The 16,935-nt window shown below is 40.6% G+C and overlaps 1 protein-coding gene across 32 annotated transcripts in view; it reads left to right on the top strand.

The window, feature by feature from the left end:
• SETD5 (SET domain containing 5) overlaps positions 1–16,558 on the top strand; it is a 78,556-nt gene extending 61,998 nt beyond the window's left edge. For 30 of the 32 annotated variants that reach the window (XM_081527940.1, XM_081527936.1, XM_081527955.1 and 27 more), the window contains 6 exons: positions 3,392–3,636; positions 8,518–8,988; positions 11,752–12,050; positions 12,915–13,048; positions 13,526–13,614; positions 13,954–16,558. In XM_081527940.1, the coding sequence (XP_081384066.1) occupies positions 3,392–3,636; positions 8,518–8,988; positions 11,752–12,050; positions 12,915–13,048; positions 13,526–13,614; positions 13,954–14,562 (1,847 nt within the window). In that variant the 3' untranslated portion in view covers positions 14,563–16,558. Of the gene's footprint in view, positions 1–3,391; positions 3,637–6,561; positions 6,619–8,517; positions 8,989–11,751; positions 12,051–12,914; positions 13,049–13,525; positions 13,615–13,953 lie in introns of all 32 variants that reach the window. The other 2 variants (XM_081527928.1, XM_081527944.1) reach the window with 1 other exon arrangement.
• The last annotated feature ends 377 nt before the right edge of the window (positions 16,559–16,935 follow it).

The following is a 16,935-nucleotide window of genomic DNA, read 5'->3' as shown; positions in this document are numbered from 1 at the left end:
TCATCTGAATCTTGAACCTGTAAGAATACTATTATTATGACCAAATAAAAATTTTCCATGGAGTGTAAAGGAGGTTCAATACTTGAAATTTTATTCATACAATAATTTATTAGCCAACCGAATGGAGGAGGAGGGAGTGATAGCATAGTAAATGTGAATTTAATGATAAATCTAATAAAATAACATACTGAATGATTTTATTTTACCATCTATCTAAAAACAGTTGCCAGGTATACTTCATGTTGAAAAATAGATTAACCCTTTTAAATGGGTTATCAGATTATCCCAGTATTACCATTCTTATTTAACAATATTTAGAATTGTCGTCCAAACTGATTATCAAAAAAAAACTAAAAAACAATGAGATAAAAGTTTTGGTAAAGAGAATGTATACGTTACCATTGTATACAAATAATATACTTATCTACATAGAAAAGCCAAAAGAATTAACTGAAAAACTGGTAGAGGTCAATAGGGTAGCTAGATACAAAAATATGTAACATATTGAATGATTTTCTTACATGTTAGCAATAACATTTAACTAATATATAGGGAGAAATACATCTAATTCACAGTAGTAACGGAAAATGAAGAACACTGGAAAATAAGCCTAATTTAGAAATGCAGCAAATCTGTAATGAAGAGGTATAATATAAAGGATTCTCTGGTGGTCCAGTTGTTAGGACTCTACTCTCTCACTGTCGAGGGCCTGGGTTTAACCCCATAAGCTGTCAAAATATTAATAATAATAGTGAAGAGGAATATGAATGAAGGCATAAGTAGATAAAAGATCATGCCACAGTGCTCAGTGAGAATTCTCCACAGATTACTCATGAATTTAATATAGCCCCAATCAGCCTTGGGAAGGGGAAGTATCAGCATAGTTGACAAATGATTTCTACAGTTCATTAACATGAACAAGTATGCTAGAATAGGCAAAATAATTTGGAGAGCTAGAATAGAATAACTGGAATTGTCCAAACGATGTTACTAAAAGTATACAGAATAACATTCAGAACTAAACTCAGTATCTAGTAGGATAAATGTCATATTTCAAATCAGTATAGAAATATGATTATTCTAAAATTACAAAATAATTTGGAAGGATATGCTAGCCATTAGCCCTGTGTAAAGGTTAGAACATTCTAAGTTAAATTCGAAAATTCAATAATGGGAAAATAGGTCATTTTTATAGTTTTGGGGTGGGGTGACAAAGACATATCTGAGGCAGAAAATAAAGGAAATAGTGGATACATTTGACTAAATAAAAATATAAACTTTGTATAGCCAAAAAAGACTTAATAAAATTAAAATACAGTTGTAACATTTTTGTCAATTTTAATGGAAAGATTTTTACTATGAATGGAGATAGCAGATTATTTATTCAGTGTGATTTATTCAAAGAATCAGTAAGGCCATGTCAAGAAAGAGATTGAGATGAAAATACCCCAGGACATTAGCAGTGCATTAATTTGTGAATATGATTTCAAGTTAAGTATATGTTTCAATATGTGGGTGTTTGTTTATATAATCTAGGGAATTACTTAAGTAAAGGTACAAAACCATAAAAGATAGATTTAACCAGGAGATTTGATAGCTGTGTATGGCAAAAAGAAGAAAAATGAAACTTTAAAAGAAAATTTTGTAAATATAGTATTGTTCATAGAATAAAGTAGGCAGATTACCACTGGCCTGTAAACTTCATAATGACGAGTGCTAGGCCTCTTTTGTTAAATATATTATAATAAATACTTAATAAATATATTTTAAATGAGTAACCTGTAAGTTGATTTGAAAATGGGAGAGTTCATCTGAACTTTATATAACTTTTCTACAATGAACTTATAACTTACATAATTGCTTTTAGTAGTTACAGTGTTGGACCTAGCAGTATAGTGGTCTTTTAAAAGATTCGCTGTTGGAGACTCTTGAAATATGTAAACCTAAATGTAAGTTATGAATCACATGTTGTTTTGTTTATACCTAGGCACTTTTTAAAAGGAGAAAAGAAAAACATAGTATCTGGAACAGAAGTAAAATACAAATATACTTCTAATCTAGGAAATTTTTTAGATATCTGAAAGGAAAAATATGTATCTCCAATATTTTTTGCTTTTGTTTCTTCTCTGTTTCACCCTCTACTGCCCTAGTTTAGTGCTTCATAACTCTTTCTGTGTAACTACTCCATTAACTCCAAATAGTTTCCCAGTGTTCATTCTCATACTAACCATTGCTACGAGGGGAATTGTTTTGAAGCATAGCTGTGCTACTGTCCCAAAACTTTTCCTCAACGGCTTGGGAGGAAACCTAATCATTTAACCTAATAATTAAGAATGTAGATGGGAACCTATTTCTTTAAAATAGGAATGATAATCCTAGTACTGGGTTTATAGAGTTATTCAGGTTAAACCTGCTAATTCACATGAAGCACATAATATAGTGTCTGGTATGTAATAAGCCCTTAAAAGCATAATTTTTTTTTCTCCTTATGGATAGCAGTATGACTACCTCTGTTGAGGTTCTTAAATTTATGTTAAACATGTTTTATGTATGTTTTATTTTTCTTATGCTTTCATAAACCCTTTTAAAATAGAATATATTTTAAAAAGTAGAGTATATGATAACCATTTTCCCCCACATATCTAGTTCAGTGGTTTCCATGTAAGAGGTACTAAACAAATAAATAGCTTGGAACTGTGAACTAATAAAAATAGATTTTTCCTTTGAGAAAGTGAGATAGGTGCATTGCCCTGAGTAGTCACTAAAATTTAAAGCATGTTAACTTTCTTTCAAAGTGGAACTAAGAAGTCCACCGTAGAAAGTAGGATATTCCAATCAGAAAAAGTGTACCAGCCTAGTTTTTGAAAATGAGGTTTATGTAGAAATGATTTCACACTTTGAAGCACTCCAAAACTAAGTACTCAGTAAAGATCAGGTAATCATGTGGAACTCTCTCCTGCTGAAGCAGAATATTATATAAAGAGCTGCTAAAGAATGGAAAAATATATAAAAGCTTGCAACTGAGTTGGTGAAGCAAAAATTCAACAGAGAATGATTTTAACAGACACACAGATTTGAGGGGTTTTTTTAGAATGTGAAAAAAATAAATTTATGTTTTTCCACTACAGGAGATTAAATTAGCTCCAGGGATTAGTTGTTTAAAGTGTCAGGTTCATCTGATGAGTTTTTGGGAGGTTAGAGAATTTTGAGAATCACTTTAAGTGTGGCAAGTAAAGAACCTTTGGGCTTTGGGGTTGATTGCAGGAGATAACAGTGGGATGAGGCAAAAGTGGAGTTATGAGCCATTGTGGGCTAGATATTAATGGCTTCGCTAGGAGTATCCCTTTAGGCTGTAACTTCAAACCTCTCATCCAAGCTTTGTATTTCACAGACTTGTTGAGCCCATTAAAGAAATGGAAGTCTCGCTATCTGATGGAGCAGAATGTCACCAAGTTACTGCGGCCTCTTTCTCCAGTCACACCACCCCCTCCCAATCCAGGCTCAAAGAGCCCCCAGCTGACCACACCTGGCCCATCTCACCCGGAAGAGGAGTGTCGAAATGGATACAGCCTCATGTTCTCACCAGTCACATCTCTTACTACTGCTAGTCGCTGCAATACTCCTCTGCAGTTTGAGGTGATTTGGGTTTGGTTGTTGGGAGATCTGAATATGAAAATCATCATTTGCACCTCCTCATTTCAAATATAATACCATTCCAAATGTTTCTTTACCATGTTCCTTGCCCACCTTAGCAAGAGAATGGGAAACCTCAGGGTCATTGTGACCTATTACCTGGTAGCCTCTCATCTTGGCAGTCTCTATACTTCCCAAAATAGGAAGAGAACTCCCACAGGTGATACTCATCTATCTTTTGCATGCAGTTCATCAACCTCCATACCTTTAGGTGGCAGTCATGCTAGACTTTAGTCGTCTTTATCTTTACTGTATACCTTGGTTAAAATTGGCCTCTAGCTTCCTAGTAACCATTAAAATGACACCAGCCTGAGAGTGCAGATTATAGTGATTGGTTGTGCCTTCGTTTCTTGGCCTTTTAATCAGTGAAGTGTCTTTGTTATTTTGCATTCTCTTTGTGGCCTCAGTAAACAGATTTAGAAAGCATTGAGGTATGGATTATGGCAAATTAGGATTTTCATTTCCAGGTTACTTTCCCTTCTTGTAATAATGTGTTAGAAATGAGAAGTAGAAAGAGGCTAGCAACATGCATTTATAAGAACCAGATTTTTTGCTCACTCTCTGCTCACCTGTTTCAAAAAGTTAATTCTGAACTGCGTTAGTGTTCAAGTTTGAGTGATAGTAGGTTTATTGAATAGAATCAATGTGAGTGCGTTAAAACAAAAATCTATTGCATGTTGCTTTGACTTCTAATTAAACAGACACTGTTCCTTCTCAGAAAAATTTGTTCCGATGACTAAACACAGCTTGCACTTCTCCAGATGTCTTGTTTGATAAAGGTGAATGTTCTAATCAGTGTCATCCTATCTATTCAGTTTTTAAAAGAGGATGGGAATTAAAAAGGCCTGATCCATTAAATAGCTAACTCAGAAAGGTAACTAGCAACCTTGAAAATAAGAGGAAGCTATATTCTGTGCCTGAACTATGTTAACTTACTTTTGGAGCAAACCTTTTTCTGAGAGGGGGAATAAAAAACCTTCCTGGTCACATTTGATTCCTAGGGAAGTTATCCTTTACCAAATTCCCTGTGACATTCTCTTAAGCCAGATAGCAAAACATCTGATACGGGCCTTACTAAGTTTACTTGGATCTAATTGCAGTTGACTTTTCATTAATCAGCTGAAGTTTGATGGTAAAATTTCATGAGAGGACATTCTCCCTGTCAGGCAATAGATTATAGGAATAGAATTTCATAGTTTATTATAATTAAAGGTAAAATTAGAAGGTGAGTTGCCTTCTAGAACAGACAGGTTTAGCACTCGGTGTATATCCTACCCCTTGTAGTGTTTTGGATAACTATGAAATGCTATGCAAATGTAAGTTTGTTTTTTTGTTTTTTTTCAATCAAAGATCATTTTAGTGATGCATAGTCTAAGCATAATGTTAGAACACCAGGAAAGAAAGAAAATAGTATAGTATATTAAATAACTCATCCCTTTAAAAAGTTCAGTGCTTGTTTTCACTATTTTAGTCTCATAATTTAACTAAGAAAATTTGGCCTGTTTCATCAATTCAAAAAAAAACCAGATTTCATCATCCTGGCCATCTTTATCACCATTTTAATTGCCATACACTTTCCTGTATTCTAGTATGGGGAAGTAGGGAGCCTTATTTTCACCTAAGACTGTGACACACAAATTGCAGAGAGATGGCACAAGTAAAGATCAGTTTGTTGGGGAAAGAATATTTTTAAAAGGAAAAATAAAGAACCTTTCAGAAGAAAATTGAGAAATGCTAAGTGGATGAGTTAAAAAGAAATGTAATAAAAAAACAAGATATGAGAGGGAAGCATCAAAAAAAAGAGTCAAGCAGCATTGGGAGGGCAAGCTTAATGAATCCCTTCTTTCCACGGAAATAACCTTTCCCTTCCTGCCTTGAGAGCCATACCCCACTATCCATCCGGCACATACAGCACCCCACCAAATGAAATTATTAACAGCCAGTAGCCCTGCTGAAGCAGCCTCATTTCCTCTGCCACAGAATTGTTCAGCCACCTAGGCCACAGCTATCCAGAGGCTACAACATTAGAAACCCTCCTCTTTCCTTGTCACAGCTACCACCATCATTCCCTGCTTTCCCTGCTTTTTCCCACCATATCTTCCTAACGAACTCACTGCCCAGTTACTGTTTCACTCAGGAGTGCTGCTTCAGGCAAAAGCCCTAAGGATAAGCCCTTGTTCAGGACCAGAGGCTTGAAGTATACACATCTGCCTTTTTTTTTTAATCCTTTTCTCTCTCTTCCTCAAAGTACAGTGGATTATGTTACGAACCATCTAGCCTGTGAGCTGGAGAATACATCAGTCATAACTCCTGCAACTGTCATTCAAGAGGAACTGGCCATCTCCCTAGCCCTGAAAACCCCCTGCATGCTAAGCAATTCCCCTGGGTAAATATGGCAGGCCTGAGTCACACAAGAGAATGAGAAAATGTGACATTCAGAAGAGGGTGTGGGGTAAAGAGGAAAGGTGCCCTGAAGCATGAAGGATGAGTGATAGGGTGTCTATCAATAACAAATACTACATATTACTAAAATCTCATCTAACATAGAAAGACATAATGTAACAGTATAAAATCTCACCAATTTAACCCTTGTTATCTGCTTGAGATGTTTACTTATAGCATGAAACATAACCAGTTTATCCTTAAATGCTTTCAGAGACACCAGGAAGCATTTTAACAAGTCATTCTGTCCATTGAGGTGATTCTGCATTTAAACGTTTCCCTTGTGCATTCTTATCCCTCTCCCTGACCCCCACCCCACCCCCAAATTTGTGGCTAACCATCTTTGCTTGCTTTTGCTTTATTTTTTGTTTGTTTTGTTTTGCTTCTTTGAGTAGATGAATAACAAGATGCTTTTCCCTCCTCTAGAACATATCCTCCCCTGAGAGTTCCCCTGCGAATAGGCCCGAGTCCCTGTCACCCGAGGTAGTTATCACACCATCTCAATCACACTTGGAGGCTGTGAGTGAGTGGGCATGAGTGTGTTCCTGCGTGTGTGGGGAGGGCTTGGGGGATCCGAGTGAATGGGGTGATGGGCTGGAGGGTGGCCAGTTGGTCACTGGAAGGTGAATGGATCTTCCCATGTGTGACTGTGGTTACTCAGAACTCTCAATGTAGATGGAGGAAAATGAAGTAGGTGTGTGTGTGTGTGTGGTGGGGTTCGTTTTTGTTGTTTTTGAGGGGAGGGCGGTGGGTATGGCTGAAGAGTTCTTTTAAAGTAGAATAGAATCTAGAAGTCAAGTTTAAAGGAGCTGAAAATGTGAGAACCTTGTTAAAGTCTAACAAAGTGTGTTTGTTAAATAAGGAAGGTTAAATCAACAGTTGGTAGGAGCTGTCTTTTGATATTTATTATCTTGGGCTTGATGAAGGAGCAGCTTATATTGAAAAGGTTAGGCGGTGATTTATGCTTTATTCCAGAGTTAATCTGACAGCTCTGTTTAACTGGATGTTTTGAGCTTTGGTTGATAGATTAAGCATCTTCTTTAGAAAGGCAGAGTCATACCTCTCAGCTTATATCAGCCCATGGCTTCTGTGACTCAGGCGTCCATTCTACAGTGGTTGGGAAAATGGTTGCTGTACAGATGGTATCTCTTAGAATATCAAATCTTACTGCTATGGAGATGTTGAATTCATATGTTAGTGCTAGAGTTTCTTAACTTGTTACAAGATTTCAACAGAGTTAGCAGTGATAACTCCATGAATCCACATGGACCCTTAACTTCTCTTGAAAAGAAAGTTACAGTCTCTCATAAACTTTCAGAAATTAAGAACTTTTATTCCCACACCCTTCCAGTAAAACCTTAGTGCTAAACTCAGTGACAAGTGACCAAATTCTGAATTGGTATGATTTTATAGATCAGTGTGAAACTAAAGATTGTATTCTAGTGTACTAGAGGTTTTCTGAGTGGTTTTTTTTAGTCTTATTTTGTAAGGAACGTAAAGCTCTCTCTCCTCAGTTGCTGAAGATTCTAAGATAGACTAATTTGGAGGCTGACAAGGGTGTATTATCTGGGTTTCTGATTCTATTCTTTCTAAAGAGTTAGATATAGTGGACATAGTGGCAGAAAATCTTTGATGTTAGGAGGTAATGATGACCAAGTAGATGGGTTTATTTTTGGTACGTTTCAGCATTTCAGATGCTCTGCAGTGATGAACATTAGTGGTCTTGTGGTATGTTGACACATTAGAGTATGCAGAAAGAGTTGAGTGGCCAGAAAGTTTTATGAGAAACACACATACTTAATAGTGAAAGTGAGTGAAAAACTGGTTGGTTGATGTCTTCAACTAATACCATTCTCCTTCCCTGAACCAATAACTTGAATACTTGACTTTTCGTCTACTTTCTACTTCCTTTCACCTTTTCCCCTCCTCCCACCTTCCATCAATATTAGTTTAGAAATGAATGACACCAGAAGCCAGTTATCTTAAGACACCATTCTCAGCTCTGTGGCTCCATGGGGCTCAGGTAAATCCCTGATTATACTGCCACTCCCTGAATGTAGTGCAGGGTGACTCAGCAAACCTGATGAAAGGCTAAGCAGGCAAAATAGTCACATTTGGCCAATTATCTAATTCTGACTTCCCCAGTATTCTCATCCAAAGACTTGAAATCAATTTGGGAAAGGCCAGGATTCTTTGGTAATCTGGCATGTGTACACTGGTGCTACATGGGACCTTTACAGATGTTAATGGCTTTCTCTATTCTACTTTTGTCCCTCTTACCTTTCCTTATTCACCTGTGCCCCCTCACTTCCCTTCTTTTCTGCCCTTTGACTTTTTCCTTTCTCCCCTACCCCATGTCTCCGTTGATTTTTATTCTTTCAGCTTTGTCACCGAAAAGACCTGGACTTGACAAAAGTAGGCTACCTTGACTCCAACACTAACAGCTGTGCTGACAGACCTTCCCTGATCAACTCAGGTCATTCTGACCTGGCTCCTCATCCCTCTGTCGGACCCACCTCTGAGACTGGTTTTACAAGCAGGAGTGGAGATGGACATCAGACTCTTGTGAGAAACTCGGACCAGACATTTCGGACAGAGTTTAACTTGATGTATGCCTACTCCCCATTGAACGCTATGCCTCGAGCAGATGGATTGTATCGAGGGTCTCCCCTGGTAGGGGATAGAAAGCCTTTACATTTGGATGGGGGCTATTGTTCCCCTGCAGAAGGGTTTCCCAGCAGATATGAACATGGTTTTCTGAAAGACCTCTCTCGTGGATCCATGTCACCTGGTGGCGAAAGGACTTGTGAAGGAGTCCCGTCTGCCCCCCAGAACCCACCACAGAGGAAAAAGGTAAGTGTTTCACATTTTATAGACCCTTTTGAAGAACGTTAACTGAATAATTCAGTAAGTAGTCTCTGAGTTACCACTATATTTTCAGTGCTGTTCTCAGTGTGAGGAAAATGAAGATAAGTAAACATAGTCTCTTGGCATGCTCAGTGAAAGACTGTATTAATATAATTTGATGAGTGTTGTAAATACTGAGCAAATTTAAATGCCTCTCGTGTATGTGCCATATAGTTGGCTAGGCGATTTTAAAGTGATGAAAAAGAACAATGCTGCTTTACATGTTTTATGCTACCTTTCATGTTCTGGGCACCGTTAGGCCCTTCTTATGCGTTTAGCCTCACAGTAGTCCTATATGATGGGTAATTTCCCATTTTGCAAATGATGGAACTTAAGACCAGTTGCATAACTTGCCCATGGTCACACAGCTAGTACATGGATGAGCTAGGACACTCCCCAGGTCTGCCTGATTCCAGATTGTATGCTCTTACTGCCACCATGCTGTATCGCTGCTTCAATTTCGCCCTAATGGAGCTTATAGCAAGTGAGACTGAGCTTAGCAGATAATTATATTAATGATGAGAAAAAAGAACAACTTAATAGAGGAAACCTGGCCAAGTTGGGTATGTGGAGGGTACTTGAGGACAGAGAAGAGGTTCATAGCCAAGTTTGCAAGGAATAGTGTGAAAAGTGACAGGTCGCTGATTTGGCTGATCTGAAATAATAAGTAATCAATCAGTCAACATACTGAGGGGATGAAGATGCTACAAAACAAAGCAGAACAAGTAACTGTGACACTCCATTGAGTGGGATGTGATACGATTACAGTTCAATGTTGCTCTGGTACCAAGTGAGAAGTGAGGAGGAGACTAGAGATGGGCAGGGCCAGGTCACAGAGATCAGGTTTGGGGCTTGACTTGTAGGTGATGCCTGTTCTAGAAATTACCAAGCCAAAAATCTGCTTTTTATGTCAGTGATTCTCAACTAGGTTTATTTGGAAACGCTTGGGAGTATTTTGAGCTGTCCAATCAGCTTCCGTTTACTGGTCAGATCTAGCGATGCTTAAATGTCCTCTGTGTGTGACAGTCTCACATAATTGCAAATTATCTATGGTACTCTAGTTCACATGTAAGCTGGTGGTACAATGAAATACATTACCAGAATTCTTACACTAACTCCTTTCCATGGTTGTGTATAGAAATTGCATACACAAAATTGTCTTCCTTTGTATTTTTGTTACATTTTATATTTGAACAGAAAATTGAGAGCTGTAAGTGATTAAAAGAAGGAGGAAACACTGGCAGATAATTTGTAATAAAATAGCATTGGGGGGGACTTCGCTGGCAGTCTAGTGGTTAAGACATTGAGCTTCCACTGCAGGGGGCTTGGTTTGGGTCCCCAGTTGGGAAACTAAGATCCTACATGCCAGGAGGTACAGCCAACCTGCCCCCACCCCCCACCAAAAAAAAAATTAGCATTAGGTTTAGAATACTGTTGCATGAGACTCACAGATTTAGAGAACAAACTTACGGTTGCCACAGGGAAGGAGGACAGTTGGAGAGGTTGGGATGGACTTGTCCGCACTGCTGTATATTTTTAACATGGAAAACCAACAAGGTCTGACTGTATAGCATAGGGAACACTGCTTAATGTTATTTGGCAGCCTGGGTGGGAGGGGGGTTTGGGGGAGAATGGATACATGTATATATATGGCTGAGTCACTCTACTGTGCACCTGAAACTATCACAGCGTTGTTAATCGGCTATACTCCAATATAAAATAAAACATTTTGTAAAAAAAAAAAAGATTACTCTTGCATGAACAGTATTGACTAGCAGGAACAAAAATGGTAACAAATCTTTGGATTTCTGGTTTAATTTATTATGTGCAAAAATGATTGAAACATAATCTGTTATTTCAGAAATATTGTTGAGCACCTGCTATCAGGCAAGTTCTGTGCTGTATGTTAAAGACAAAAAGCCAAGTAAATTTGTTCTCTGCCCTTGTAGAACATAACAGTTTATAAGTATACAAGACACTGTTGTTAGGTCGAAAGCCAGTGTAAGCCCAGTGTGCTGTAACAGCCAAAAGGGGCTGTACTGGTTGGGCAGGGGAGAGGGCTTTCATTGTGGCATTCAGGAAAGAATAAGGCAGAGGAATGGCAAGTTGGGGAGAAGTTTCCAGGCGAAGGTTTTCTAGAGCTAGCACAACTATAGGTATTTCTGGGGATTGAGGAAGAGACTTCCTCAAACTGCACAAACTCCCAGCTCTTCACCTTCCCTTTTCGTGTATTTTTGTTTGTTTTTGGCCATGCCACGCTGCATTTGGTATCTTAGTTCCCCAACCAGGGGTCGAACCTGTGCCCCTACCTTGGAAGCTCAGCATCTTAACCACTGGACCACCAGGGAAATCCCCCACCTTTCTCCGTGCTACCTTTGTTGCAAATAACTGTGATAGCATACTTCTGTTACATGGGACTGTGATCTCACGGGTTTTTCTGAAGGCAGAATAAAGGTTGAGGTCTACTGGTAAATGCCATTTTTCAAAAATGTCATCTCCTGGTATATTCTCTTTTACTTACCAGTTTCTCAAAGATTTGAATATGTAGCTGTGCTCAGGTCTCTCTCACACCTGGAAAAAGTCACCTGTTGGTGCCTGTTTTGTTTGCCTGGCCTGCTAGTGGTTTCCTAGGATTCCATGTTCTTTCCCCATTGCTAGTGATCCACAAATGATGTCTAGCTGGAGTCCTGTTTCTTTTTTCCTTCCTAGGTATCCCTGCTGGAGTACCGCAAACGGAAACAAGAAGCCAAGGAAAATTCTGCTGGTGGGGGAGGTGACTCCACACAGAGCAAAAGCAAGTCTGCAGGAGCTGGGCAAGGCAGCAGTAACTCACTTTCTGACACTGGTGCCCATGGTGTGCAGGGATCCTCAGCCCGAACCCCATCTTCCCCTCACAAAAAATTCTCCCCGTCTCATTCCTCTATGTCTCATCTGGAGGCAGTAAGCCCATCAGATTCCAGAGGCACTTCGTCTCACTGCAGACCTCAAGAGAGTATCAGCAGTAGGTGGTAAGTTTAAGTTCAATGCTCTGATGATTAAATTCAGGAGGGAAATAAACGTCTAGACTCTACCTAAGATATATGGAAACACTTACTTGAGAAAGCCAGCCAGCTGTACCATGTACCATATTCAGCTGATTTAATAGTATCAGTCACAATCCCTGAGCTTTGTAGAAGCAAACAATTGCCACCAAGCCTGCAGAGCAATATTTTGGACTGCATATAGTTGTGGACACAGAGGAGTTATTTTATTCACTGGGCACTAACACTGCCTCTTCTGTTTTCTCATTTCATGTGCAAGGTAAGTCGGGAGATAAGCTCAGTTCCACTGAAATTAACATCAGGTGTCTCAGCTCCACATGGCTAGCATATATAGAGAATTGGGACACACTCCTGAAAGGATTTGTGTAGTTTAAGAGAGACGACAAATAAATAGATAATACTAATGTCAGGTACTAAGGATCAAATGAGTGAAATAAAGAATGAGGCATTTTAGGAATAATGAGGTCTGGGAAAGAAGAGACATGGCTCAAATGACTAATGTTCATTAATCTGTGAAACATTACTGCTACCTGCCAGTCACATGACTTCACAGAAGAGAAAAATAGCATTTCAAGATGGAGGTTAAAAGCAGTAGACACCTTTAAATCCCCCTTCTCCCTGATTGTTTTTTCTTAAAGTATTTATTCTTAGGTGCCTGACATAGTTTGAGGCAGAGAAGATACCTTGTTTTAAATTGGTCCTAAAGAAAGTAATGTTTTAAAAGAGGATGTCTTAAGAAACATTGTACAGCTGTTTGTTAGAGCCTTGTTTGTTCCATGCACTTAACTCTCAAGTCCTGTAGCATAAGCGTACACACTATTGCCTTCACAGGATGGTTCCCACATCGGTAGAACGACTCCGAGAAGGAGGGAGCATCCCCAAGGTCCTCCGAAGCAGTGTGAGGGTGGCCCAAAAAGGAGAGCCTTCCCCCACGTGGGAGAGTAACATCACAGAGAAGGACTCAGGTGAGCCGATGGCCTTCTTCTGCCAGCCAGGTTCAGGGACACATGAGCCAGGCTCCACACAGTTCACACTAAATGCTGGGCTGAGGTGAGTCCGTTTCTTAATGAGGTTGGGCTCCCTTACATGTAAAGTTCCAGCTCTGTCTTGCTTTCATTTTCTTGGGCTCTAGCTTTCTTAAGGTCTAGCGTTGCTTGCTCTCTGTCTGCTCTTTTTTCCCAAAGGATACCTTTCTGTAACTCATCTCTCCAAAGCCCTGGGAATCACCTTGATGAAGGATGAAGAGAAAGAAGGAGACAGAAATCAGATCAGGCATTTAAAACAGCCCATAATTAACCACTCATTTTGCCCTTCTGGCATGCTGCACTCACCTGATTTATCAGAGAGCAGCATGGGTTGGTGCTGGCATTGGTGACTTGAATGAACAATGGCTCTCTCTCACTCATTCTTAGAAAATGAGTTGATTTTGTATTACCTTCCAGACCCTGCCGATGGTGAAGGCCCAGAGACACTGAGCTCAGCACTCTCTAAAGGAGCAGCCGTTTACAGCCCTTCCAGATACAGCTACCAGGTGAGGCAAGAAAGTGCTCATCTCTGGGCATAGGAATGTGTTCTGGGTTCCAAATGTTTTGTGATCCTGGCCATCCTTTGCAGTTGAGATGTCGTCTTTGCATATAGTTTCAGCACCCTTGGAAATAAGTCATCATCGGCTCACCTTCAGGTAATAAATCATGCCAGAAAATTGAAGTGACCAAAGACAGCCCTTTTACTGTCTTTGGTATCCTAAAAAAGAACAAATGTTTAAGAAGAAGAAAAAGAAAAAGTAGGGTCTTTTAAATATTCACAAGGCTAAAAGGCTTAAATAGGGACTTTTTCACCTCCTTATGCTTTTCCTCCCAACTCTTTCTAGCTCCTGCAGTGTGATAGTCCACGGACAGAATCACAAAGCCTCCTTCAACAGAGTTCCTCCCCCTTTAGAGGACATCCCACCCAGTCTCCGGGATACAGTTATCGAACTACTGCACTGAGACCTGGGAACCCCCCTTCTCATGGTTCTTCAGAATCCTCCCTCTCTTCCACGTCCTATTCCAGCCCCGCCCACCCTGTGTCCACAGACTCGTTGGCCCCATTTACGGGGACACCAGGGTATTATAGCAGCCAGCCACATTCTGGAAACAGCACCGGCAGCAGTCTTCCAAGGAGGAGCTGCCCTTCTAGTGCTGCTAGCCCTACCCCACAGGGCCCCTCAGACTCGCCGACCTCAGACTCGGTTTCCCAGTCCAGCACAGGAACTCTGAGTTCCACCTCCTTTCCTCAGAACTCTAGGTCGTCATTGTCATCAGACTTCCGGACTATCAGTCTGCCCAGTGCTGGGCAGTCAGCTGCCTACCAGGCCTCCAGGGTATCTGCGGTTTCCAATTCACAGCACTACCCACATCGAGGGAGTGGGGGTGTGCAACAGTACCGACTTCAGCCACTGCAGGGGTCGGGGGTCAAGACTCAGACAGGACTTTCCTAGGGCTTCTGGATTTGGGCAAACAGAACTTGAATGAGCCCATAGCTGCTTCCTTCCAGCTGCCTCTGGAACCTAGGCCGAGCATATTGCTGGGGAAGGGGGTACAAGGTGCCAGAGGATTGGGTCTGGTCGACAAGAAACAAGACTTGTGGTCACGACTGGCTCTGGCCTTGGAGAAAGATATAAATCTTGTCTGAAGCAGAGACTATAAAGAAGTTTCTCCCTGCTGTTAAGGGTACATTGTTGACAAGCAAATGGTGTTTCGGTTAGTAACGATTCTAAGTGCAATGAGTTGTGTTGAAGCCTCCATCTCCCATCCTTGCCTGTAGCCTGTAGTCACTTGTGCAGTGAGGACATCTTTTTAAGTCCAAAAAAGAAAAAAGTTTTCAAAGGAAAAGTGAAAAGAGCCAATCTCAAAGCCCCAAGCCATCTGAGTAGTGTTAGGGTTTTATGCACTTAAGAAAAAAGGTGGGTATATAAAACAACCATTCCAAAAGCAAGTATCTGGCCAAGGTGTGTTCACTGAGAATATTCCTTACCTTTGTCTTAAAAACACCAAGAGACAGGAATAGTAAAGCTTGGTGTGTGCTCTGAGGGGTTCCTGGATCTCTGAAGAAGTATTCGTGGTCAGTTCTTGATTATTCAGAAGCATTATCCTAGTAGATTGCCTGAGCCCCCAGCTGGTACCAACCCACTCCCCTTCCCCAAACTATTTTACAGCTTAGTAACCCATGAAGTAAGTAGGCAAAGAAAAGAGAGATGGGCCAATTGCATTGCTACTTACCAGCCATTGGCAATGCATTTGATTAGGAAGAGTCCCAAATAGTTTGGGAGTTCTTTGAATTTTATTTTTTGTACTATCAGTTAATCAGGAGTTGCCGATCCCCTAAGTAGGACCGCCTCCATGATTGGAGAGCATGCACTCGTGACTGCAGGGTAAGAGTGGAAAGCTTTGACTGTGGAATGGCACCGACAGGACTGTGATTGTGTGTGGGCATGTCCCACGTTTCTTTGGGAGATGCTTATTTGAGAGTGGCCCAGGTGAGAGTGTTTTAAAGCCACCCACACACCTAATGACAACTGTTCTGGATGAGAGATGAGAGCAGACTGGCTTCTCCCCATCAGTGCATTGTGCCTGTTGTACACCCCTGGAGGAGCCCTGGAGCCAGCCAGGTGGGGTACACAATCTTTTTAAATTCCATACGGTTGCCAGCTTATTTCTTTCACTTGTTTACTGTAATATCTGGCATGTTTTTATTTATCTAATTTTTGTATTCAGTTATAACCATGGTAGGGGTAGCAAATATCTGACAGGTGTAATCCCTGGTGCTGCAGTGGACCTTACTTCTTTCTTTTGGACAAGATAATACTGTGAGTCTCCCTCCTTCCTTCCCTCCAATTTGTTTTTTCCTTTTTTCCCTCAGCCTCTTGCATCCCCTTTTCTTTCTACCCTCTCCTACAACTATCATATGCACAGTCTTCTCTCTTTGTGTGTGACTGTTACAAAATTTCACTTTTTCAAAATTCAAATCAGGTGTTTGCTCAAATGAGGGGAGATTTTTTTTAATGCTGAAACATCAGCAGAATACTTTTCTTTATGTTGTTTCCCCCACAAACCCATCAGTCTGGGAGAGCGTTGGGAGTGGAAATCATGTTGCCTGGGATGCTGGTTTCTTTGTATATTATATAAAATGTATGTAAATGTCTCTCCATTTGGGCTGGGGTTTGCATTCTCCCCTTGGCTATTAACCAAGGGGAGAGGCCAGCGGGCAGGCGGCCCTCACCCTGCCTGGCACGTGCAGAGACCCCAGCCACTCTGTGTGGGCAGGGTGCTGTCAAGACCAGACCTCTGGGGGGGGTGGGGTGGGGGGTGGGGGGGACTCTTGGAAGGGAAGAAGTATCACTTCTTTCTCAAGTGGAGTGTTTACACCTTGCTGTAACATTTGAACTTTCACAAGAGATGTAATAATTTTGATAATAAAATTCTTAACCAGAATAATCATAAGTTGAGAAATTCTTTGTCCAATTCTGTGACACTGCCTTGCTTATTAGTTTTCCTGAAGCTATCCTTAAAGGAACAAGATGGACCCACATTCAGGAGAGTGTGCTCTTGGTGGAGTTGTGTTGCCCATAATGGGGCCAGGAATACAGATTGATCTTCATTCACCATTTTATGACTAAAATCAGGCAATAAGTGGGGCTTCTCTGGTGGTCTAGTGGGTAAGAATCTACCTTCCAATGCAGAGGACCCAAGTTCAATACCTGGTTGGGGAACTAAGATCCAGCATGCTGCGGTCAACTAGAGAGCCCGCACACTACAACTAGAGAAGCCCGCACGCTGCAGTGAAGAGCCCACGTGCCACAACAAAGACCCAG

This window comes from Giraffa tippelskirchi, chromosome 9, assembly GCF_054371585.1.
Source record: "Giraffa tippelskirchi isolate mGirTip1 chromosome 9, T2T-mGirTip1v1.2.pri, whole genome shotgun sequence".
Classification (NCBI taxonomy): Eukaryota; Metazoa; Chordata; class Mammalia; order Artiodactyla; family Giraffidae; genus Giraffa; species Giraffa tippelskirchi.
Note: the sequence above shows the minus strand (reverse complement) of the source record. Positions and strands in the feature narration are given on the sequence as shown.